This window comes from Ruditapes philippinarum, unplaced genomic scaffold (assembly GCF_026571515.1).
Source record: "Ruditapes philippinarum isolate M1 unplaced genomic scaffold, ASM2657151v2 ctg1069_1_1_1_1, whole genome shotgun sequence".
NCBI lineage: Eukaryota > Metazoa > Mollusca > Bivalvia > Venerida > Veneridae > Ruditapes > Ruditapes philippinarum.
In genome coordinates, this window is record NW_026851644.1 from 164,571 (window position 1) to 191,552 (window position 26,982).

The following is a 26,982-nucleotide window of genomic DNA, read 5'->3' on the forward strand; positions in this document are numbered from 1 at the left end:
TTATTGATAAGATCAATTTGTATTTTTGTTTACAGTTAATATCTCAAAAGCGCATAACTTACCCTTTATTTTATCACAAAATCCATTAAGACAGCTGCATTCATGCAAACAGTTCTTGCCATAGTGATAGTCATCACATTCTATTATTAAAGAGATTTATTGATAATATTTACGTTTCTTATTTATATTAACTGACTTTTTTACCAAATGATAATTCAAAATACTCACTGATAATTTGAGACAAATTATTTGTATGTAATTTATACTGTCATGTTGTTTTAGAGTCAGGTAAATGTTTCAAAAATAAACACTATATATATTCAGGGGATTGATTTATTTTCTTTTGATATTAGATAATTGTCAAAGCTACAGACAACCGCATTTTATATATCACTTTGGCTTTTAAAATCAATTCATATTCCAATTGAATATAATATCTGATATGGATATTAAAAGTCGCCTAGTACATTCGATCAGAGATGATCGTTCAGCAAGACATTATTGATGTGTTTGTGGTATTTCTAAGTTTCAACATTTTGGCATTATCTAGTTGTGTGGTTCCAAAATTCCTATTTGAATTATGTTGAATCACCCTTAGGATATGTTGCCTGCTTTCCTTTAACATATTCTCTGTGAAATGCAGGCTTCATAACAACTCATCACCTTTCAAAATTCCATTTTCTTTAGTTCCGCCCATTGTTTTCTCGTTTAGGACACATGCTTTCTATTAATTTGGGACCATATGCCGCATTTTATGGAAAGACACGGAAGTGTAACATTAAAAGTTCCACGATAACCGCCGTATGAACACATCTGCTGATGTTTCTTAGTTAAAAATTTTACCATTTCATGTATAAATGTTGAAGTCTGCTTAAGTCGGTGCTAGGAGGCACGAGCGGTAGTTTGCACTCGAAAGCACCGTTCATTGACAGGCTCAATCAAACCGAGTCAGCATCATTTTTATATTTTACCGTTTGGACTTTCTTTATGGATTCTTATTTTGTCTATTTTAGACAATGATATTTTCTTCTTTTTTTTTTTACTTTTTAAGTAAAATATTATTATAACAATCATAATAATTCAATTGTTTTTTTATTATTTTTTTGAAAAAGAGAATTCATATAAAATGTTTACTGAGGCAATTGTTAATAAATAAAAAGAAAAGTGGAATACCTGAACAAGTCCTGCCGTCATTTTCAAGTTGTGTACCTACTGGACACTCGCAATTATAAGATCCAGCCGTATTTATACACGTAGCATTGATATGGCATTTATTGTCTGCATCATTCTCACACTCATTTATATCTGAAATACCAAGTGAGTGAAATTATAATGAAAAAAAATTAAATGTTGATACTGCACATCAAAGACGCCGCCCAATGATGTGAACAGTCAGTCAGCATTGAAAATCGTTTTCTATTACAGTTGAATATCCGAAGTACAAATCAATTTTTCTCCATGTTCTTGGTATGTGCTCGTTGTTTAATTATAAAGTTGCCCTGGTTCCCTTCCGCCCCGTCAACGAAGACTAAATGCTAGCACACAGAGCATCATATTAAATTTGGCGACAATTTAAAGCGCAGCCGAACTTCAACAGAGTCGGAGCAAATGAAGTAAGTGACACTGCCTCAGTCGTTACCTCTCTCAACGGTTAAGTTTAGAGCGATCGACTATAGACTGGCTCAATGGCACGTTATTCATTATGTAGATAAAAATTAGATAATGATAAAAATCATACGATGTACGGACAAGAAAAATGAAAACTGTTCTATGCAAAGATTTCATTTCAAAAGAAAAGTCCCAACTGAAATTATTTAGTAAAAGTGACAGTTATAAAACAGAAAAACTGAAAACAGTCTTAAAATATACTTTTCATTTCTTATGGAATTCAAACATAATTTTGTGATAAACTTAAACTTTTAAATTCACTTGCCTAGTGTTTTTGTTATACATTTGACTAATGGAATTTACAGGAGTTACAGCCTGATTGAAATAAATATGACCCGAAGCGCTAGCCGATGATTATATTTATGTCCGCAAGGCTATATTTACCACATATATCCCGACAACAAATTGTATTACGAATATATTACTATTTTAAGAAGTGCGGGAAAGGCGGAGGTAAATAAGATGATGTAGCCATTTAACGCTACGGGAGTGTTGCACACTATCAGGGGAACGCACCCATGAAGTATAAATACATTGACTTTTCATGATATATACGGCATCATAATTCAATTGTATTGCTTAAAGTGACATTATGTTCAAGTGAAAATGATAAGTACACATTTGAAAGACTAAATAATCTTAAATTTTGCCATAATTGAGTTCAATTTTACTTGGCAAAAAATAATATAGAATCCAAACGACCCCCGGAAATGTCTATAAATATCGTTCATTTTTTTAAAGAGTGGGGCAGTCTTTTAATAATTGAAGTACATTTTTGTTATATCATTAACATTTCATTATCAAATTTTGTCATTCATCATTATAACCATTTCAATCCAACTTGTCACCGACAAAAATGAGCATAATGTCACTTTAATACAGAATTTGAATATTACATATTTAAGTGCGGTATAATTGTTGTACCTGAACACGTTTCATTATCAGGATCCAAATTGAAACCTTTCATACAAGCACACGATGCATCTTCACTTGCCAACACACAGAAATGTGAGCACGTCAGGTTATTGATACTCAAGCATGCATCAGACACTGGAAATATTATTAGAAAGATAAGTAAAACTACATCTGATAAACAACCGAATTTTGATGTAACTCAAAATATGAATCATTTAGCATGTTGAAACAAATTATTGTCCTAAATAATCATTGCTACTTTAAAGAGCGTCTGGAACATTTTATCAAACAGTTTTTGATTTAAAGTGTAAATGTTATCCAGTCAGACAAGGATCCGACAGCGGCGAATCTAGTATAGATTCAGGGCTTTGATTCCTTCATAAAGATATAAACAAATAGTAATTGCAATAATTATGCTACTATCAAGCGCCCGAAATTGAACATACATATATGTATTGACACTTGTACAAATAGAATCGAATCAATACAACAGTGCAATGGACATATACGAAACATAGATAAAAGCTCCGATAAAATGTATGTCCAGCAGTTTCCTTTGTTTTAAATTTAGATACATTGTGAATAAAAACGTCAATTACATTTAGCACAAGTACGTCTATCATCATTGAGAGAGTACCCAAAATGACAGAGGCAGGAATAAAAGCCCGGATTATTTATACATCTTTGCTCACACTTGTCCAAACCCAATTCACATTCGTCTACATCTACAATATAAACAATATGAAAATATAAGAAATGTGCCCATATTAAACTATAACATGATCACACAGGGATCACTTTTTATCCACTTAGATATTTATCCGTACCGCAGTAACCATTAGAAAAAGAACACAGTTTGTGTCAGCACAACCATATCTTTATTACTAGAAATAGTAATTTACAGCGTATTACTACAAATGACAACTGTCAGATAATCGGTTTTTGGCTCGACGTCTAGGTGGTGATGCTTTTATTTACTTGTAAGCAAGTGGTACAGAGATCAAATCGAAGGAAAAACAGGATGTCTTTAGAAACATTTGTGTTTTTCTGTTTGAGTTTGAATGGTTCAAAAGGAAGGCTGGATACATACAATTGCAGTTGATATTTTTCAAAACAATAGATAAATTCGATGGCCTTTAAAGTTCGCTTATTTGTTCATTTATAAATGTAATTGTTCCTCAGATTTTATACAAACATTGAAAACAGATATTATACGTCTTCAATAATAATCATTTTGTTATAAATATTTTCTCTTGACCGAGTAAAATCAAACAACTGTACTAAATATACAAACAATATCATACAACGTATTATGTTACGACAAAACGAGGACATTTTCAATTTCGACCTGGTTGTTTTACATGATAGACTTAGAAAAAACTAATGACCAAGTTAACATGACGAATAAATTGAAAATATGGTAAAGTCAGTTTGCTTTCCAGCTTCTCATATATGCATTTCAATTGATTAGACTAATAATAAAATTCAAATACTCTAAGCGTAAATTCTGTAGAAAGTACCTGTGCAGGATGTTCCATTTAGCCTGGTATATCCGTCTCTGCATTTGCAGGAATAACTTCCCACAGAGTTTGTACAATTCTGCTCACAATCATTGAGCTGTGGATCAGTGCATTCGTCTATGTCTAAGAAAAAATGTTTTTTGTAAATTTGATACAATATCCGTCACAAACATTGTTTAGAAGAAAGTAGTTGAACTGCAGATAGAAGTTGTACTACTTTGAAATGAGAAAAAAGCTCTTGTCTTTTCTATATTGCATATTTGGATTTTGAAGTTTTTAAATATAATAATAGTTAAATGGGTTAAGGTAGAAACAACAGTAAAAAGTTTGTCATAACAGACAGTGTTTCATTTTCAGTATAATATTCTGATCAGTGTTATAGGATTACTGTGGTTACAAACACTATGCTTTTAAATATCTTACAGTAAACATACCTTCACATTTTTGGTCATCTGTCAGTTGATATCCAGACCGACAGATGCACGTATAAGAGCCTAGACTATTGACACAAGTTTTCAATGGATCATCACATTGATCTAGCGTTGCAACACATTCATTAATGTCATTATCACATTTGTCTCCCTGCCAACCAGGTTTGCATATACAACCTTTAATTGGGTCGCATCTATCTGCACCACGACCTGTACAAACACATTTGTTTGCACAGTTTTCTCCCCAATAAGGAACAACACAAGCTTCAATAATAATTGATAAATATGTCTGATTGGATAGAAGTCATATTGATTTTAAGAAAATCAATTAAGAGGGTTTTTCTATCATGCAGTTAGTAAAGACTATTTCTACAAATAAAGATAACACCAATAAACCTCTTAATATATCATTCCATAACACAATGCATACAAAACTATGTGGTCCTTTTATTGTAAGCCAAAGCAAATCGGGGCATGGCGAATGCTCAACAAAAATAATGGAATCGTAAATATAAATTAACTAAAAAACCAGTAATGACAAAATGTATTTATGTATTTATTGGAAAAAGTTTGAGATAGAAAACCACAAACAAACGAAATTTTGTTATTAGCTATTGTAAAATACAAATTTCATACCTTTACATGTAGTTGAACCGTAAAGCTTATATCCGATGAAACAAACACACTCAAAACTTCCATTAGTATTAACACAGTCATGTGGACAAACACCTCTGTTGCATTCATCTATGTCTTAATAGGAAAAATATCTCAATTGATTAATTAAAGTTTTGTTCATTCATAAATGAAATAGTATTACATAAATCAGGATCTAATAGTGAAATAACACATTTTATTTTGTAATACAATTAAAGCTAGAAGTCATTGATTCAATGACTGTACGATGCTTAATGCAAACCTTTTTTATACCTCTATTGATTGTTAGACGTTTCTTTAAAATGTGATGCAGGATAGAATTTGATTTCTGGACGCTGATTACCCTCTGATTGCTCTCTATCACTATAATATCCTTAAATCGTTTCAACATATTCTCAGAAAAGCATTAGTTACTACTTTAAAGGGCGATATTTAAAATATAAGTAACGGAGAGTGATTGTTTTAACTTCCTTCAATGATCGTTACAACTGTATGGAGTTTCAAATAAGATTAAAGATACTTAAGAAGTTATACTCAGGGCAAGCTTTGATAATTATTAAAAGGTATTGTAACGGGAGATGCATAAGTTAAGCAAGGCAAAACTATGTCTCCGGTACTCTGCACACCCTTCCACTCATCTCTACACTGTCTTAGGTTTCAATCAGTTTCATTTCATACTTTTTAAGCTTTTCTCCGACAACTAGTGTAACTAGATCAGTTTGCTTCCAGATTTTTATATAATTTTGTTGATCCACAATAGGATGTACAGAAAGAAGGCCTTAACTTCATGATATATTGATGTATGCAGTACGAAATATAGTTAAAAGTATTTTCTAATTATATAAGCGACTTAAATACTGTTAAAGACTACACACGAAGACGGACAATAATACACTTATACTGATATAAGTTTTTAGTAACAAAAATTAACACAGGCTACGACCTTTGTATTTGTAGTACCCTTTATGACTTTTGAAACATTAACTTCCGTCTATATCAGTAGAAAAGAATTTAACCCATAATCATTAAATAAGGTGTAAGGCAACTTCTGTGACTATCACAGGAAGAATCAACCCAACTTTATCATAATTATTAGACAACTTTTATATTTGTTTATGATAAATATCTAATTCTTCCAGTCCAGAAACTTATCTTATATCTTTAAGTTCTTTACAGATTTACAAAAGTTACTAAATGTCAACACAGGTGTAATAAATATACCTTTGCAAATTGTTTTAGTTTCATCGAGTTCAAACCCGTCAGTACAGAAACATTCGGCTATTCCATCAATTTTCCTACAGCCACTTGAGCCAGTACAGACTATCTTTTCTGAGTCAGTGCAACTTCCTTCATCTATATTATGCATTTATAAGTGTTCATAAATATTATCAATTTAATTCCATGTTTACGTTTATGGACTGTGTAAACAAGTCTGTTGTATTAATATAATTTAATGAATACTGACAAAAAAATATTTGAAGCGAGGATACTTATGATTTTATAACGTAAGTAATAAGATATTTGACTGCGCATTCTTGAAAGCGACTACTTTGGTATAACATTCCAAATAAAGCATCACTTTACAGATTCTGAGAGGACCAAAACTTTAAATATTTTGTTTATGATTGATGGATTTCGTGTGTATTTGACTATATCCGCTTATATTGCAGTAACCATTTTTTTCTCAATACACTTTACAATATAAATGTAACTTCAAGCTGTTAAATAATCCAAAAGACAATACATAAACATTTTTACCTGAAGTTTCTGTACATGTCCATGTAGAAAAATCAAATTTGAACCCCGTAAAACATTGACACGAGAATCCTCCTTCGTTGTTCACACATTCATGCGTGCAATTATGTAAGGCTACGTCACATTCATTGATGTCTGAAAAACATGTTTTGTTATAAATATATTATTTCAACAATACATGTATATTGCTGATAACAAATCTCTTCAAGCTGAATTTTATTAACACAATTAAAAAACTGTTTGTTCAAGGATTTATGAAACATATATTCATTTATTTTACTTTAACAATGCGTCTTGGTAAACTATGAATTTCTGATAATGAATATATAAGTTTATTTCTCGAAACATTTATTTTATTAATATTTGTTTTATCATTTGCCTATAGTTTAATTGTATCATACTCGAGAATCTGCGAGTTAATGAACTTCTTCTCAGTACCTTTACACTTGCTTTTGTTTTCACTATCCACCTTATAACCACCTCTGCACGAGCACTCAAAGCTTCCTTCTGTATTAGTGCAGACTTGATCACAAATATTTCCATTATCTGCACATTCGTCAACATCTTAAAGAGAGTATTTAAGATTAAAATAAAATAACCAATTTTGTAAAAACTATGACATTATTTTTTCATTTGTCGAAGTTTTTGTGCACCAAAGAAAAAGATATCCAACAGGTGTTCTTTAGGACAAACTATACAATATATGAAAAATTAGTAAATGAATACAATACGTAGATGTCAATTTGAGCCAAGACTCCTTCAATCCCCTGTTTTAAAAAATAAAAATTAGGTATAAGTAACAAATAATGGAAAAATGGAAAATCAACACACCTAAAATTCAACTGATTAAATAGGCTATTTTGAGAAAGGCTGTATAAATGTCCGTACTTACTTATCTCGATAGTGTCCAAAATTTTTTAGTTTCTCTCTTTTTAGCAATTTTGTTATTCTAGCAAAGCGGCACCACTCTATTAATTACAGGCCAAACATAGTTTTCAAATTTCCTCTAATTATTCATATTGTCTCTTCTCAGCTTATTGTTAAGCTGCCTATGCTTGTATATCATATAAAAGGTTTCAATTATGTTATTTTAATTCGACAATCAGTTCAAACAAACAAATAAGCATGTTCGCTCACTGAGTCACTTAATGTTTTAGATATAGTTTTTAATATATTTAGTGCTAAATAACCTTGAATATTGAATATTGGTATTTTACACATTGTTATATAAGTAACACGATTACAATTCGACTTAAATTTGTAGCAAATCTAAAATAGGAGGTCAAGTTTCAGAAGGAAGAGAATTTCAGTATTAGATTGAAGTAGAATTTCAGTACAAGCGAATATAGCAAACATTAGATAATCGCGAAAAAAACCCCAAAAAAAACCCCATAATATATAGTATATTTTTAATAAATATTACATGTATAATCATTTTTTGTTGAAGGCAAATTCAAAATTAATAATAATGAAAATCTACATTGATTTTCCTTTATGTATTGTTAAAAAAGTCTGCAAATGTGCACAAGGGTGATATATACAAAAGATACCTATGCATTCGTTTTCGGTATCTGCTTTATAACCAGTTGGGCACGGTCCACAAGTATATGTCCGATTTTGTTTCTTCTGCTCGTTAGCTGTAAGCGACTGACAAGTTCTTTGTAGTGAACATGGATTTGCTGCGCATCCGTCAAAATCATTCTCACAATCGTCTCCTGTGAAATAATTCAGACAATGGTAACTTTTGTTAAGTAAGTGGTGCTTTTAGTAATAAGAAGACTTAACCAATTATAAAAGCACAGCACTAATTATATGAAATAAAAAAGACCATGAAGGTTATAAAATAACAAGATGATTAGTTTTAATATTTCAGTGCAAAGTGCTAAAGAAATTATATTTTTCGATCTTAGTTTGTGGCTAGATTATATTTTCCACTACAAAAATTCTCACCTTGATATTGCGGCTCACATATACATTTGGCATATTTAAAATTGTCTCCACCAAATTTATCCTCACGTGTTTCATTGCTGCACACGCCATGACCATTACACAGTGTACAAAGAACGATATTTAACACGAAACTTGGTGATGAGCGACCATTTTTGTTTCTCGTTGCAATGCTGCATTATAAGAAAGTGTTTATAAAATGTGTGAAACAATATTGTTTGTAAAAGTTCTAAAGTTGATGTTTCTTGTAAAATGGGTCACCACTAAAGAAATAATTAACATTTATAAAAGTATATTAAGAGAGAATACACATATATATATCCCTTGTGTTCCAATAATTTACTTTAACGGGCAAAATTTTACCAGTTAGATCATTAAGATAATATCATGAATCATGAAGAAAAAAGTTTACCGAATTTAATGGTTATGGAGATCGTAAAATATTAACTGTAAATATCATTGGTACGTACATGTATATTAATAGGGTTTCTGATGCATAAATGAAACAGATATATGAAACATACAAATGCTATGCATAATACGTACCGAATCTTCACAGGGTCATCGTTTGTTTGGATGTATGTGACTGATGAAGATGAAATATTTATCTTTGCATCAACACTGTTTTCTATGAAGTAGACTTCATCATCAAAACCAAAATTGATGCGGCAGCTTACATTTTGACCTTTCGTAGCATATATGTCCTCACATCCAGAAAGCGTAGGCACTGTAATTTCTGGAATTATATTTACGTTTAATAAAAGAAAAGAAAATTAATAACTTTGAAATATGTACTACTTTTGCTTACCATTATGGAGATACCTATTTCAAATAAAATAGTCATTTGTCAATAAAATGAAAGTAGAAAGTGAAAATCGATCATAATACCGAGTTCAGCCGTAGTAGAGTCTGATTCCCCTCTGATGATGCTGGTTTGGTTAGCTATTTCCATTTTCTCAGTAAATACGAGGTCGAAAATACATTCGATATTTTGTGAGCCGTTACAGGCTTTTTCCGCTTCCAATATTTTGTCAGGATCAGCTTCATCAAGAAACCGTGGAATATAAGAGTCATTATGGAAATCAAAATGCGACTTGCCGTCTTCATAAATAAATGCGGAGTCATTTGCATTGATCGACCCTTAAATAAACAAATGTCTTGAATCATAAATGAAGATAAAAATAAGTCTAATATGCTTTTACAATTTCTTAAAACATATTCAAATAATAGATTTACACCTTATCATGTATAAATTTCATTTTGCTATAGAAAAGTCATAGGACAATGGGGTTCACGAGTTAGCAATGGACGATTTCTAACTCTCCCATGCACCATCTAAGTATTTTTATTCTCAAGACTAAATTATCGGGAACATGACCACGGAAAATCAAGGAACATTCCAACATCGAGACGAGCTATATGGCAACTATTTAGTTGCTGAACAACACGTAACATCTCCAGCATTAGTTTGTAAAAGCTTCTATGAAAAGTAAGAACGTCAAAATATTCACAATAGACAATCATTTAGATTATAACAAAGCGAATACAATGTTCATCTTATGTGCAATGACTACATTTAATTTATACTAATTTTGGACATACATGTCTTTCCGTATTCAAAAACTTCCCGTTCTGTAAGATTTCCTCTCAGGACAGTTCCATTTGGCATTGCAAAGTCATTCTCAGGATTACCATCATAGTTTCCCAATAATCCAGTTGTCAGCCCATGTAATACCTTTGGCACCCCGGTGTTAAGAGAAAGCATTTCTACGCTAACGGATATATTGAGAGATATACCTGCAATTTCAATTATTTAACAAGAAACATATTTTCAATCTCAGAAGTCACATGGCCGCTCGATTAAAACAAATGGTTTTAATTCGTGTTGATTTTTAAAGATAAACTTTGGTCTATATATCAAAACAAATGATATGTCTAGAAATATGTACAACTGTCAGAAAACAGGCACTACACTGATTTGTCAAACCAACTATCAATTTAAAGCTCAAATACTTACAAATTATTGGAAATAAAACGTATCTTTAACATAATTAAAGTACACTGGACAGTTCAGAGATGTAAATTAAAGGATTTGTCAAATGAGACGATAGTCAAATTCTTTACCACTTGTTGGAAATAAAATGCTTAGAATATCATCTCTTTTTGAAATAATCAAAGTCCCTCCTCCGGACGGTTCCTCAGGAATATAAACAAATGGATTTTCTGGATCAGTACTTGCATAGAACTGGCTGGTGATGTCAGCTTTGTTGGCGTAAATAATCATACCTAATAAAGAATAAAGCAATATAATGCATTTAATGAGGATTGTACGAACATATAACATTAATGGATTCGTAATCTCTGTATTACTATGATTCAAAAAGAGTGCATTTGCAATGGTCAATCATAAGATACATTTTATTGACAAATTACCTTTTCAAAGCATGCCACATGGTTGTTATGATTGCTTTAAGACTACTTTATTATTCAATATTTTGATTAACTATTTTGAAGACTATTCTAATATAGCTGAAAGGATATCGAAAGCTTAAAAAGATAATCAAGTATATATAGCTATATTTTGGCAAAATTTTGTCAAAAGTCAGATTTAAACATTTGTCACAACACGGCAGCAATCAGCCAATTTGTTAGAATTCTAGGTTTTCTTATGAATCTGATAAGAAAATGGATGTTTCTAATAAAAGAGTATGTTCATTACTGTTGAATATAAATAGAAAGTTCTTGCATGTTCGAAATTCAATACGAATAATCGCAATTTGTAAAAAAATATAAATTGTTGAATACAACCTTAATGATTTATTCAATTGTTGTTTTTTTTATTCTAAGGCAATTACCTTTGACAATTAACTTTAATGAAGATAAGGTAAAAATGTTTGAGATATTTTTATAACTACACTCTTTTATTCTATTTACTATTTCTTTACAGCAGAAACGTCATAATGAAGTGCTCAATCTGCCGTAAATGCCGTGTAATTCAAGATCGGATCAATCAGATATCTCATGCGCTGTGGCATATACTCATCATTAACATTGCTTGGAATATTACACTACACAGTGTTGTACTAGCGTTATAAGTTAACGACCTAAAATGTTGACTGATTCATTTTAATAATATTAAAAACAAATCGTTAATGCTTCAAAGCAAAAAACAGCCACTCGGTTAACAGCTGTGTAATTATTATAAAAAGCATGCTTTTTTCGGTTAACATGTAATTATTCAGGTTGCAAACCGTGTAACGTTTTCTGAAATTTTCATTTGAATTAATATAATTGAAATATTTATGAAATGTTGTAATATTGAATTTAAAGTTTTTACGTACTTTATACGAGTATAGATTAGATAAAATAATTATTGTTAGAATTTAAAAAAATACCTCCAATATGGCTGTACCCTAAGAAGTAAATGACAAATGTTCAAACTGATTGCTAAGCGGTTAAATTTCTTTGGAAAACAGTAAAATAACATATGACAGTTTGTTCATGAACGTTTAATTCTGTTCATGTATATCAAATAACAAATACATTCTAGTTACCACCCCATTGGGAATATAACTTTTAATTACAAAGTCATTTTACTGTTAATAATGTTTTGGTTTTTTACACATTTAACTCACACTATGCAATATTTTTAGTGTCGTGTAAGTCCATTTTACAAATTATATCCAAATGAGATTTAACATAGGTTTAACAGAATTTGAAAAAAAATGTTAGAAATGTGTTGAAAAATATAATAACTATATATAATGCCAAACTTCATTTAGATGTTTAGAAACTTTCAGTCTTTATAAGTTTACTATATTCCAGTCTGAACAGTTTTCAGATTATTTTTTTTTTCAAACCATGTCTTTAATTTTCAAAGAAAATTGTTGGTTCTATTGGCTCTAAAATGTAACCCTTTTCCAGTTTTTTATACTGTTTATTATTCTTATTTATCTAAGTTAGGTGAATTTAATAAAGCTGTTAATAGCATTAAGTAGTTAATACCATACCGCGAAATGTCAATTTATTTATATACCAAATACTGTTTTTGTCAGTTCATTAATTTCTCCTGTTGTAGTAATAATATTAGAAAACTTTTTAGTTCAGTAGATAAAGAAGCAAAGTAAACATTTCGAGGGGACACCATAGCTTTATTTAGCCAATTTAATGCAAGTTTATTGTGAATCAAAATATACTAGAATTCACTCATTTTACTCACTCTTTTGTCTATGAAAATCAAAATAAAGATCGTAAACGTACGCTTTGAGTAAATGTTTGTAACATACTGTTAAAATAACATAACCTGTGTCATATAAACGTGATAAGAAAAATTACCTGTTTTCGCTTTATTAAGCTCAACATGGAGGGAAGCATTTGAGGATTCTTTCACGGCAAATGCGCTAAATACTGTTGCATCTGATAGTTTACCATCCTGTTTAAGTGCCCTTTCAGTTCTTGCTTGGATGTCGAGAGTAAAGTTATCGGTGTCAACATGTAATAACGTATACTCGCCAAGACCGTTGAATGTAAAATTCTTTCTATCTAAAGTTATAAAGTGTGGATCGCCCCAAAATATACCTAAAATAATAAAACGATTTGTTATTAAAGGAACACGGAACTGTTGCTATATGGTTATAATGTATGCACTGTTCAAGCAAACCGGTCCCTACCTTCCTACCTAGACACTACTTTCCCTTTTAAGTGTTTTCTACATCGTCATAAAAGAATGCAAATTAAATAGTAATATATACCTTCACATGTTTTTTTCATTTCATTATTTAAATAGAATCATATATAAATAATAGTCTTACAAAAATAATCACTTGCACGTGTGCGCACACACATACATACATACATACATACACACATACATACATACATACATACATACCAAAGTTATATGGAGAGGAAGCATAGCACGACCCTGTTGGTCTAAGCTCATAAAATAAGTTGCAATGATTCGAGAAAACACAGCATTTCGTCTTGTAGATAACATCATTCAAAATATGTTGTAATGGATAGCGTGGGTGGTAAAGTTGAAATCCCCCAGCAAAGGGACGTTCATATACCCAAAGCCATGTCTTAACGTCGTAACAACACGACTGAAAATGAATTTTGTATAATATAAGATTAGAAAAGATAATTAAATTTAACACAGAAAGTATTATGTCAGACCTTTTAATACTTAATATATATACTGAATATTGCGTTGCAATTAAGTATTTGATATTATTATACCGTCAGTTATTCAGTTTATTCTTCTTCACAACTTACTTTTCCATACTGTCTAAAATTTCCAGCATGAAGCATATCCACACAGATATGATTCACATCCCGCCGCCATCTTTGTAAACCTATTTTCCAAAACCAAGGGTCGAAACGAGACAGCCATATATCACATGGACATTCTGGCATAAGACTTGCAAGGTAATCTAGGTTCTTCTTGTTGTCATAATTTTCGTTATACCAATTAATACAATCAACAGCATCGTTTTGATGATTCATGTTGAGTTGATGCAAGGGTTTAAAGACAAGTCCAGCAACATCTAAAGGTAATAAAAGTGTCAGTTTATTGTTTTTGTACTATAGACTCAAACAAAATATTTAATATGGCCATAGAAGGTTAACATATTTCAGGTGTATTCATGTATAAGTTTTATCATTATGGTCTTTATCAGTTTATGTTATACTAATAGTGTTAAACAAAGAAAGGCGATGATGTTTAAATGGTACCGTCTTCTGTTGATGACACCTCCGGCTGTGAGTCTAGTTGTAGCGCTTGAGAGGTGAATGAATAGGGATGTATAAATGATATTCCCGAATCAACATTTTGAACATTATGGCCAACCCATATTGGTACGCTTGATGCGAACTCCGAGTCATTTGGTCCCCAATTCATTAAGCCATGCCCATAAATATAAAACACGTACGTTGACTTCCCGTCTGATACTAAAACTGCCTGGAATGTGGATTTCTAAAAAAGAATTATAAATGTTGAACCATGTGATGTGAAAGTAAACAAAATGTGTCCTTAATCCGTGTTACACTTCAACCTCAACGAGTCAGTTATACTTTTATTTTGGTCGTATTTTAAAATATATAGCGTGTATCTCATCAGCACTGTCAATCCTTAATCGGTTAATGACATTGTTGTTACTGATTTAAAAGCTTATAGATACGATTTTGTCATAAAAGCGATTATTTAAGAATAAAAACCGGAAACAAAACAAAAAGAAGAACAAAAACAAAGAACAAAATATTTCTAAAGCAGACGGCGCAAATATGCATTTTTATTCCATACACATTGACTGCCTTAAATGAGAAAATATTTCAATCTGTTAAGGGAAATAATAAAACACGACTGGATTTATTTGGCAAGATGCAAAAGGAATAAAAAAATAAAAAATGTATTTTTTTAATTATTTTTTCCAAATATTTTATATAGTAACATATATTTTCTGATGAAACATTTGTAACTAAGTCATATTTGACACATTAGCCAGTAAAAATGCAATCAATCAGTGTGAAAAATTCAGGAGACATCTATTCTAATTCACGTCCCAGTTCAAAACTGTACCTCATATATGTAATCATATTTATATTAAAATGCACGCACCTTTGTAGAATCAAATCCTGCAACTGTTGTCTTAGCTTCATGCCAGGTAGCTATCATTACAAAGCTTGCATCAAATGTTTCCTTATCCCCAAACTTTATCACAATATTCTCTATGTAAGATATCAATTCTTCGTCCTCTTTCATTTTGTCATACGAGTTCAAGATATCATATGATCTAAAGTAAACAGGGCCTGATGTTCTTTTATCAATGGGACCATAGAATGGTGCTATGATGGTTTCTTCGCCGTTTGTCACAATACTGTTTGCATTTTCTGGCGGGGTCGGGTTTGTATATTTGTTATCAAAGCTTACAAAGCCATAGGAACACACCTTCAAAAACAGCGATGCATAATGCGGATAATTGATTTAAAACAATAAACTATAAAATATCCAAAGTTAAAGATTTCTTATATGGTAAAAACTTAATATATTCTGTAGTAGTCTAACCATATTCCATCTCATTTAAAAACAACAAAACATACTTTTCAATATCAATTACACAACAGCACAAGATAAATAGAAGCAAAAATAAAACTTTAAAATACAGGCCCGCCTGTGATGAAATCTACAGTAACTCAATACAAGCATTACGAGGGGTGTTCAATTTCATATGAAACAGTTTTAAAACCTGCCTAATTATTTACTCTTATGTGTTTTATTGCAATAGATACTCAATCTAAGATCCATTGTTAATCATTCTTCATCTTTTTTACCAGCTTTAAAAGTCTGGTGTATGCATGACTGCTCAAATTTATTCCATTCGTCTGTGAGCCTAAGACAGGACATGATATAAATCTTGCGATTATGTAGCCTACGTTCATTATATCCTAGACACCAAAGTCAATGGAGCTGCATCTCTGGGCTTTGTGGCAAAGCCAGGTACAAATGCATCTAATTTTACAAACTTTACTTCGTTTGGTTCAAACGTAGCAAACACGACGTCAACCTTAAATACAGCCCACATAAAACATAGCCTCATCTGTGGTGACAACGTTTTTACATTTTCCACAGTTAAGTCGGAGATATAGACGCCATGATCGAGTATGTCGTTACTAAGCTGTCATTTCTCTTTGTGTAGGAGGATTTACAACATAATGATATAACATAATTTACGTACGACGTCAGCAGGAGCTGCTGTGCGACGTTTAGTAAAATAACCACTTTTACCTGTTTGGGGTATGTTTTTTTTAATAGCACCTTGATCATGTCGAATGCAATGCACAGTAACAGTAGAAACATTATGTCCCATCTATTTATTGATAACATGTCTTACAATGATTCTGTTTGGACATTTGTGTTTGCTTAAAAGGTAATAATGCCCTCAACTACATCAATTATTTTTGGTCTTACAACATTTAATTTTCAACTCCAATGTGAGATGGGTATATGTATAATACACTACTTAACATGAATAAATCGTTTTGTATGAGTTTTTGTAAGCTATAAGATCTTAAAACGTGTTTTGATTGTGTTTCATAATAAATTTAACGCATGTCGTATTTTTCTTTTTTATCTCGTGTCAAATTGCCACGTTTTTAATCAAATCATTGAATCATTTTAAACGTTCTGTGTTTCTTATTTTCTGAAATGATTATCTTTAAAAAATAGAATACTTTTTTTAAAACAATAGTCAGTATTATCATTTTATTGCTTACAATATAAAGAATGTTTACTTTTGTCTAATAATGTCAGTACGTCAATTGCATACTTACAAACAAATGTTTACGCATTGAACCAGACACGGGCATTCCGGGTAGGAAAGATATATCAGGTCCACAAACTTCAGTGTCTGATATAAAGTGATCCCCTTCATCAGTCCCGTAAGGTAACAGCGGCACTTATGAAATGTAAAAAACAAAAACATCAAATGACAATAGAATATGACTTTAAGTCAAGTCAATGTTTGAATAGTACGAATTCGTCAGGGTTTATTTTTTTGTTTAAAACTCTAAACTGCACTGATTTCCCTCGTATTCACCGGCAGATTCGATAAGAAATTATAAGATTATTAATAAGGTTTTAAAATATAAGAAATATCGACATGGAGTTTCTTACTGGTAAATATCATTAGTATTTGCTTAAAAGTCACTATTTGTATAAGTTTAGATAAATTCGTAAGATCACCATTCGTTATTACTTAATACTTAAATGGGCTTTCAAATGGGATTATATCTCTTGATGAATATAACGGACATGGTATTGCACGATAAATAATATTATGTGTTAATATGTTTACTATGTTTAAATATCTAAATATACGAATAGATATACCATACACACTCGGAATATCCGTAAACTAAATACTTCTATCCTATATTAAGAGCTTACTTTTATCACATATCTTTGATTTGCTGTCAAATATTCCTGTGAGGCATTTACATGCTGAGTTAATACACAATGAATCGGCCATCAAACAATATTCTTTACTAAGGCAAGGTCCTCCAACGTCGGCTGAAAACAAAAGTATAAGTATCAAAGGACTTCGTTACTACATATGAAAGTGTAAACGTTTGTAATGCAAGAAAACGTTTAGAAAAAAACAAAAGTGCAAACTTCTTATCGGAAATAATAAGACAGTTGCAAAATAATTTGCTTTTGTTCGGTTTTCTCAGGAACAAACATTTGAACTTAAATGTTTTAATATGGTAAGGTAACAACAAACTTGTTTTGTCATATTATTGACTGGAATATGATGCAATATTTGCCTAAAAGTCTAGATTTGTATGCTTGAACATATTAGATGATAAATATTAATGAAACCATTGCAAATAATGGAAATGACATATATCCTCACTCACATTTTATCACGCAGGTTGGAGACTCACTACTCCACTTGCCATCGTCTCCACAAGTACTAGTTTTTTCTCCAACCAAAAGATATCCCTCATTACAGCTGAATGTCACTGCGGAGTTATACTCATTACCGACAGAATCATCCATGGTACCATGTAGAGGCACATTATGCTTTTCACAAACTGTCATTCGATAATGTGTTAATTCACAAACATAATATAATGCTGTCATGTATACATGTTTTTTTGTTCTCCTTAAAACCGATTGAAATTATTTTAACGATGAGCTTTTATCATATTTACTGTTTCACAAATGCTTGATATCTAATCATTTTAAAGATCCTGTAACTCAATTCTTTAATGTTTTATATCATAAATATAATACTCAAATGAAGATTTATCAATATTGTAAGTTCCAAAAAGCATTATTTGTAAAGATATTACCGAATTTACATTTTCCTATAAAGTCTCAGTCAATGTTTCATTAAGAAATGAACACATATCTTTTAATTTGATTACATGTAATGTGGACAGATATTTGCAGTACCTATTATACATATTCTTCGATGTTTGAAAAATGTTTTAGAAGCATATCTTCATGTATATACATATATAAAATTTCACTTAAGTGTGGTAACAACCTTAATTACAACATACAGGATCTTTAACAATTCTTTTAATCGATGACTAGCATGCTTTAAATATTACGTCAAACAACATTTACCAATTAAAGGACATTTCGGTGATGCACTCCAATTCCCTCCATTTATACACGTGATAAAACTGTCACCTTCTATGTTGTATCCGGTATTACATTCTATCTTTACATAATTGCCAAAAACAAACTCGTCATCTCCATCAGTGTCAGTGATTTTACCATTGTCCGGGGAAGGATCATGGCATACTTTAACATATTGTTAAATGGTATTAATAGTCAGCATTACGAAAAATAATTATATTGTAGCCAATGATTAAAATCTTAAGATATAATAGCACAGGCGTTACTTCATTAAAGGTAAACATCAATTATTAATAACAGGAAACTATTACATATTTTTCTAATTTACAAGAAACTCCATACACTTAGCAAGGAACAACTTAAGATGTGTTTACATGTTTACAAATACCTACTTTAAAGGCTTAAATTTAAATATCGTATCTTTTATACAAATGCTATCATGAATTGTAGTGCATCTGCTTGCACGAGTCACAAGTAAAGAAAGATATTATTTTTATTGATTTTATATATGTTTATTTGAAATCACATAAAGAGAAAAAGTTTTTTATTCGTATACGAGGTCTGATAAAAAAAATCCGACCCGATATACTTCTAGCCACTACAATGACAGTTAAACACGAGCATGCAGTGCACCCCTCCAGAGAAATTCAAAAGGGTGCCATCAGCAGAGAAGATGATGGCTTCAATTTTTTGGGATAGTCATGATTGACTATTTCGTGCAAGGTCGTATCATAAACCGTACGTACTATGCAGACAAATTGAGACGTATGCGCCAATAAATCGCACGAAAAAGGAGGGACAAACTGACTCAAGTTGCGACGGCTGCTGCAACTGACTGCGGCTTTGAAATTCTTCCCCATCCCACATATTTTCCGGACTTGGTCCCCTCCGACTTTTACCTGTTTCCGAAACTGAAAACCAAGCTTCGTGAATCAATGAAGGTGTAATGGATGCGGTCAATGAGTTCTTTGAGGCCCAAAATAGTGACTTCAATTTTAAGGTCTAAACAAGTTGGAGTCCAGGTGGGCAAAGTGCCATTAGTTGGGTTCTCTGACTACCGGAAGTTTATTGGGCTGAGAACGTTTTGATCTATCCTCGTATAGACGTTGTTTCATTGAATAGTAAGATGTAAACATGTATCTGTAATAAGTACCTTGTATTTGACATGATACTGTTTCGTTCCATCCAGTTTTTGTACAATTAATTTCTGAAGAACCTTGTAAATCATAGCCTTCATCACACTTGACAGTAGCTAATGATCCAATACTTGTACCAAGTGATGTATTCACTTCACCATTCACTATTGGGAACTGTCCACAATCTAAACATGGTAGATAACGTTAACATACTTTCATTATTTAATCGTTTTTAATAATTAGTATATATGCATAAAACTTAACGGATGAATTTGATAATCATCTGTTTTACCTGATGTATCGCATACTGGATAATCTGTCCATGTTTCATTTTCTTGGCATTTGACGACTGATGATCCTGTAAGGTTATATCCAGGCTCACATGTTATCTCTAACACTGTATTATATGTTGTATTTGTGCTATTTGCAGAGCCCTTGTCAGGAACAGGATTACCACAATCTGGTTAAAAAATGAATAAAAAACAAAACTTTTTATTGCATACAAAGTTACGTGACAATTTTAATACATTTAGATTGAGAAAAGAGTATAAACTTAGAAAATACAATTATTCCATAGTTTTAAAATATATGTGAAATATAAAAAAAGTTGTAAAAACTAAAAAAAGGGTACTAGGTTCTAAAACTCTCTTTTTTCATTTCATTTCTTTTGAATCATTACCTTTATTTAATACTTAGCCAATCAAAAGTTTAAGATTATCTAGGGTTAATCTACTTACAGACTGTTCATTGAAATTCTAGAATAACATTTAAATTTAGAATTCTTTAATTTCTTACCAACAATTTCGCAGTCATTCCACTTTTCCCATGAGCCATTGGATAGACACATAACATTTGAATTCACTTTTGGGTTATAACCTGTCCAACAACTTATACTCGCTGATTCACCAAATGTAGTTTTGTTTCCAATCAATGTCACAATGGCATTATTTGGCTTTGGTACTTTACAATCTAAAAATGTGTTAAACAACTATTACAATAATAACATTTCGTATATCAATTGACATGTGGCTTTATAATACAGATTCTTATCATAAGTTTTGAAAAGTATCAATGTTAACTTTATAATGTAGATTCGTACCGTTTAAGCTAATGAAGATTCAGTAAGAAGTTTTAAATGGATAAATGCATTTTCTGTTTTCGTATATTATTATAGTTAATTAAATATACCCGATTTAAGCGCCATGCATCTCTTAATAGACAAATACAATTGTGTAATTCCACATCATCGAATATATTAAAACCTATGTTTACATACAATAAAGCATATTTTATCGCAATCAGAATGAAATAAAAGCATATTGATATTTTTGTTAATGATTTAATGATACCAAATGTACTGTAAAGTTATAGAAAAGAAAAATAGTTCCATAGACAATGTTTTTATAACATGAGGTTTCTACCAACGATGTCACAGGCTGGGTTTTGTGTCCAAGTTCCATTGGATTGACATGTTATAACTGCTCGACCTGATAATGTATAACCATTGTCACATGATATCAAAGCAACAGTTCCGTTTGTACTTTCTGTCGTGTTAACTTTCCCATTGTCAGGTGTTGGATCACCACAATCTAATTATTGATACAATAAAACCTTTGAGGTAAAGTTTTAAATGAAGCTATTATATCTATCTAAAACACATAGATCAAACAGCCACAGTATATTAAATTAAAATGATTACGTTATGCTCTAAAAAGGTTATGAGCGAATGATATCTACAATTTTACAAAAAATGGTTACAACAGTGATAACAATGTATAGTTATAATACTAAACATTTGTTTTTTATGATAACAATACATTGTAAAACTTCGTACGTTAATTATGTAATCGTTCATAAAACACGATTTTATTTGTTCAGTATGTAAATTTCATTTTCACATGACTAAATGAAAGTTATCTTGAGCTCCTATGTGTCATATTTATATGTTTTGATACTGATTTATATTTGTTATGATATCTAGTTACCAATTAGTTTACAGCTAGGTTTATTCGACCACTCTCCATTTATCTGACATATGATATCACTGTTACCATCCAGCATGTAATCTTCATCACAAGAGACATGGACTGCAGCACCATAATTAGTCTTTGATGAGTTTGTAAAACCATTGCCTGGTGTTGGATCACCACAATCTTCAGAAAAAATGTATAGCATATTGTAACAAGTGTATAAGCTACAACTTTCAATTGTTATTAAAGTTGTTATGATAATAAGGAGTCTAGAATACTGAATGTTTTAAATGAGGTTTCTATTTCAAGTATTCTAAAGAAATCTATTCTAAGGGAAGAATACATTATATATCAAATTGAATACATCCCTCATATCATTGTTCAGTTCTTACAATGTGCAATGTTTGAATAACGATGAGTACGTCTTTATGGTGGAATCCGCCCGTGTCGCTCAATAGGGAGAGCATTAGATTTAAAACCCAGAGGCAAATATCTACTTAACGAATGATTTTGGACATTTAGTCGAATGGTTATTTGTCTCTCATCTCTGATTGAATTATCATTTGAGATTCGATGAATTGTTTATTATTGGACAGGATTATGAACTGACCGCCTAGAAATTCAGACAAATGTGTTGAAATCGGCGTAAAACAAAGAAATAAAACAAACAAATTGTTTATGAAAAAAATAAATTTCAGTTATAACATGTGTACTCGAAATGTACGTAATCATACAAACCTGTGCATACAACAGCTATATCGTCATCATGGTTACAATTATCATATGTTTCGTACGTGCAGTTGTTTAAATGTTTGGAATCTTCTTGACAACTTAGATCATCAATAAATATTGGCCCTTTACCTGCTCCAAAATGTGCGCTAGCGTAAAATCCCATAGCTGGCCTGCAAATTAATTACTTTTTAATGAATCAAACATGTTCATTTCATAAAAGACTAGAGACTAATTTCATCACATATGATTAATTTGACAGTGCGTTAATTATAAATGATGTTTACGCTAATAATCTTTCAATGGTTATGTTTTATTATAGTTTTATGACGACAATAAATTTCTGCATACATCGTCTTCATTAGAATTCCGTTAAGAAAAGTAAACACCAAGCGACTGTTCTAATTTTCAGCATTTACCTCAAATGTATCTTTTAGATAGTACACCATTTCATGTAATTGCTAAATGATACAAATTGTTATAAGAACACTCTTATGACGGTCTAAAAGGAAATATGCCGCTTACGGGTATCCGAGCATTTGACATATAACATTAGCTTCTTTCATTCCGAAAGAATCATCACAAACTGTTCCCCACGTATCCAAAGACTTGATCTCGACCCTACCAGCTGTTGAATTTGGTCCGTTAACAAGCCGTATGTCTGTGAGATCCAGTGGATAATCTGTATAAAACTTGCATATTACAAAGCCGTAAGAGAATAGCTGCTCGACCACAAGTATCTTTTGAATAGCGTTTCTTGCATTTACTTATCATATTTTACAATTTCAATTCTTTTTTTCATTTTGCACTTTATCACCTCAATTAGTATTTCTTCCACATTGTGTTTAAAAGTTATTTTGATAACATATATCTTAATATATTTTCACTACAATTGCTTGGGCATTCCTTTGCTGTGGTATATATAAAGGCTGAATTGCAATATATAAATTACAAAGTTAAATAATGTAAAATCTTACGTAATGAAATTGTTAAATTAATAACTCCAGAATTTACTTTTATACGCGTCATATAATTTCAATTATACATACTGTACTCTTGACACTCCCCCTCTGTAACCCACTCTTGTGTTTGATTATTACAGGTTAGTTTTAGTTTTCCAACGTAAGTCTTGTAGTATGAGCAATCCGCAAACAAACTCGTGTCATTATAGGTGAAAAAATCAACGCCCCAGAAAAATATATCCGGTTGTCCACATTCTGATAGAAAATAAACAATTCATTGCCAAAATATAAAATTTCTGAATAGAAAATACGAAAGAATAATTGAATGTTTTTAAAAGAATATGTATTTAAATAGGGAAAAGTAAGAGAAGTTCGGCAAATCAATATTGTTATTGCATTAAATGAGCAGAATAACAGATAACATATGTGTCTGTGTAAATTGAAAAAATGCAGGTTATTAATATCATTGTGGAGCGTTTAAACGAAAGGGAATATATTGTAAGTTAAAAACTTTCAACAAATCCGTTTGAAGATCTGCTACAATCAAATTTAATATTCAATGCATTGAATAGTTTTGGAGTAAAGCCTTAGGCAAAAAAAAGTTGTAAAAAAGTTATGTTATTTTATGTTTAGACCATTTGAAATACTTCAACAATACACAATTTTGTATTATCATTTATTAAAATTTCAAGGTTATGGTCAGACTTTTGAGTCCTTTTCGACTTATCTCCCTGTCAAATAAAATTCAAACATAGAAAGAGATACTTAAAAGACATTCTCGATATATTTTATGTTCTTTTTACTCTGTTTCTATTTACCATTTTAAGTGTCACCACATCAATAGTTTGTAAAGCTCCAGACAAATAAAAGTATGTATGAAAAGGAAAGCTTAGAAATCGACCAGTTAGCATGGTGTTTAATTCTGTATTTTCGTCAACACCATGTACCTATGTTTCAAGCTGTAGATCAATACCTTGAATTATTTTGGAGTAATATACCCTGAACAACAAAAAATAAATGTAACGGACAATCCGAACAATTGACCATATGGTGACTAATATTTGTTTGTCGGCTGTTAAAAGTTATACAAATGAACATAAACAATGACATACCGTTGCAAACAACTGAGATATCTCTTGAATGACTGCATTCATTCAGAAACAAATATTTACAATCACTCAGTGTATAACCGTTACTGTCGCAAAATAGCTGATCAATAAACACAGGACCACTGCCTTCTCCATATATTGCACCTGTAAAATACTGGGCTGCCCTGCAAAATTTAGAGAGTGGACCATTGCTAGACTCTTAAGCTAAATAGATTAGAATTTATGATAAGATAAAACAAACGCTTTTCTAATAGCTTTTATTTTTTTTATAAAAATCAATCAAAAATGTGATTACTATTTTTTAATGAATCTGTTTAGCACAAGACAATCGAATTATCGTATATACATTGCAAATTCATTGAATCAGGGAAGCCTTTGAACAGCAGTTTTTTGATTTGTCAAGCACAATGCTTAGTTTCCTTTCAAAAAGTGTTTTATCATGTGTAATGCCTTCTCAATTCATGTTAGGAGACTTTTACAGCTGCAACTTACTTTTTTAATAAAGTACACGGTATAATAAAAAGCAAATTTCAGTAAATTGATAAAATGTATGTATTGGTGAAGAATAAGAATGTTTACAAATGATATTTTAAATACCTTAGACCAAGAAGCCGGCAAAATAAATCTGCAGCAAGGATGTTGAAATTTTCGTCGCAAATTGTGCCCCAAATATCGTTTACTTTGATTTCTGCACGTCCATCATTTACACTTGTACCATTTACTAGTCTAGCATCTGTTATATTTAATTTTGGTCCTGTAAACGTTTAATTTATGTATATTATATACTGTTGAAATAATAGGGGCTATTTCGATGATCTAAATTTCTTATACAAAGATTTATAACTTTAATCTGTAAATCATGACTTCACACATTTAAATTTGTAGATACTGCAGAATATTTCCCTAACTTAGACGTGCTACGAGGGATGATCCGAAATAATGTACTAGACTTTTGCTGTAAAAAGTTTTTGTTGAATTTGCCGTATGCAAAAAATACACCATCATGAATTGAAACATGTTAAGTATATACTTTGAAAATATAAGATAAAAAAAATCAGCTATTGAAACCTAAATATAAAAACTGGTTTCAATTGTATGCCGTCGATTTCGTTTTGCGCTTCATTAAGTCACAACATGTGTACCAGACGACTTTGTGTTCATATTTGTATACAAATTTATTTCACTCGATTACGATGAGTTTATTGTAGGAAAATGCCTGTTAACAATTGTAAGTTTATGCAACACTCTTACTTGTAGCAGCACGTTGACCTTAAAAGGGCCAGAACCGCAAATCCGTAAGTTGTTTCATCGTGGATTATAAACTGGATCCATGTCAAGAGAATACGGATTAATATATGTTTTATTTATCTCTGATTAATTTTCAAATTGTCTGTAGGTGCCTAAAAGCTCGACCTGGGGTTAGTATCTCGAAGCTATCGTTATATTTGCGTTTACGAACGTGCTGACGATTGACGGAAGGTTGGTGAACGAGAGACTAGCGCGGGTATCTCGAAAGCGATAGTTAAGCAATCGTTCGTTCCTTACTCGTTAGTTATTAACGATTGAATTATGTAAACATTTGAATACCGCGAACAGTGTGTTAAAGCAGGAAGGAATGGTCGTAACAAAACGTTAACCAAGAACAAGATTGCATTTGAGAAAAATGCTATGCCACCGCATGATTCAAATTTCATAGCTGTACATCAAAGGACAAGAAAGTAGGTCAAATCATCAAAATCTAGGTCAAAGTTCAATTTTACAACTAAAACTGTGCACATGGTCAAAATGTCATTGCTGTACATCAAAGGATAAGAAAGTAGGTCACTGTCCCCTTGGGCAAGGCATAATTTTAAACCAAGGGTTTAATAACAATCTTGATACAGGTCCACCAAACAACATTTCAAGTCAAATATCTAAGCTATAGCTTTCTCCCATTCAGAAAACATTTGTTTTATTTTCTGTTTTTACTACGTGTACATAATGAGAATCACTGCCCCCGGGCAGGGCCAATTTTTGACATTTGAACAACTTTGGTAGAG

At 31.3% G+C, this 26,982-nt stretch overlaps 1 protein-coding gene across 1 annotated transcript in view; it reads right to left on the reverse strand.

Moving 5' to 3' along the window:
• LOC132729805 (uncharacterized) overlaps positions 1-26,982 on the reverse strand; it is a 54,530-nt gene that overhangs the window by 14,805 nt on the left and 12,743 nt on the right. Inside the window, exons 8-42 of the mRNA XM_060715666.1 lie at positions 25,541-25,697; positions 24,947-25,107; positions 23,922-24,089; positions 23,398-23,554; positions 22,882-23,045; positions 22,159-22,326; positions 21,595-21,762; positions 20,969-21,142; positions 20,466-20,633; positions 20,191-20,358; positions 19,023-19,202; positions 18,305-18,481; positions 17,835-17,957; positions 17,219-17,343; positions 15,507-15,836; positions 14,624-14,864; positions 14,165-14,436; positions 13,782-13,992; positions 13,226-13,468; positions 11,015-11,176; positions 10,493-10,687; positions 9,779-10,030; positions 9,437-9,626; positions 8,894-9,063; positions 8,494-8,658; positions 7,382-7,507; positions 6,947-7,078; positions 6,410-6,541; positions 5,171-5,284; positions 4,538-4,798; positions 4,104-4,226; positions 3,183-3,308; positions 2,593-2,718; positions 1,174-1,305; positions 63-140 (exon numbers count right to left, since the gene is read on the reverse strand). Coding sequence (XP_060571649.1) covers positions 63-140; positions 1,174-1,305; positions 2,593-2,718; positions 3,183-3,308; positions 4,104-4,226; positions 4,538-4,798; positions 5,171-5,284; positions 6,410-6,541; positions 6,947-7,078; positions 7,382-7,507; positions 8,494-8,658; positions 8,894-9,063; positions 9,437-9,626; positions 9,779-10,030; positions 10,493-10,687; positions 11,015-11,176; positions 13,226-13,468; positions 13,782-13,992; positions 14,165-14,436; positions 14,624-14,864; positions 15,507-15,836; positions 17,219-17,343; positions 17,835-17,957; positions 18,305-18,481; positions 19,023-19,202; positions 20,191-20,358; positions 20,466-20,633; positions 20,969-21,142; positions 21,595-21,762; positions 22,159-22,326; positions 22,882-23,045; positions 23,398-23,554; positions 23,922-24,089; positions 24,947-25,107; positions 25,541-25,697 — 6,039 coding nt within the window. The remainder of the gene's footprint in view (positions 1-62; positions 141-1,173; positions 1,306-2,592; positions 2,719-3,182; positions 3,309-4,103; positions 4,227-4,537; positions 4,799-5,170; positions 5,285-6,409; positions 6,542-6,946; positions 7,079-7,381; positions 7,508-8,493; positions 8,659-8,893; positions 9,064-9,436; positions 9,627-9,778; positions 10,031-10,492; positions 10,688-11,014; positions 11,177-13,225; positions 13,469-13,781; positions 13,993-14,164; positions 14,437-14,623; positions 14,865-15,506; positions 15,837-17,218; positions 17,344-17,834; positions 17,958-18,304; positions 18,482-19,022; positions 19,203-20,190; positions 20,359-20,465; positions 20,634-20,968; positions 21,143-21,594; positions 21,763-22,158; positions 22,327-22,881; positions 23,046-23,397; positions 23,555-23,921; positions 24,090-24,946; positions 25,108-25,540; positions 25,698-26,982) is intronic.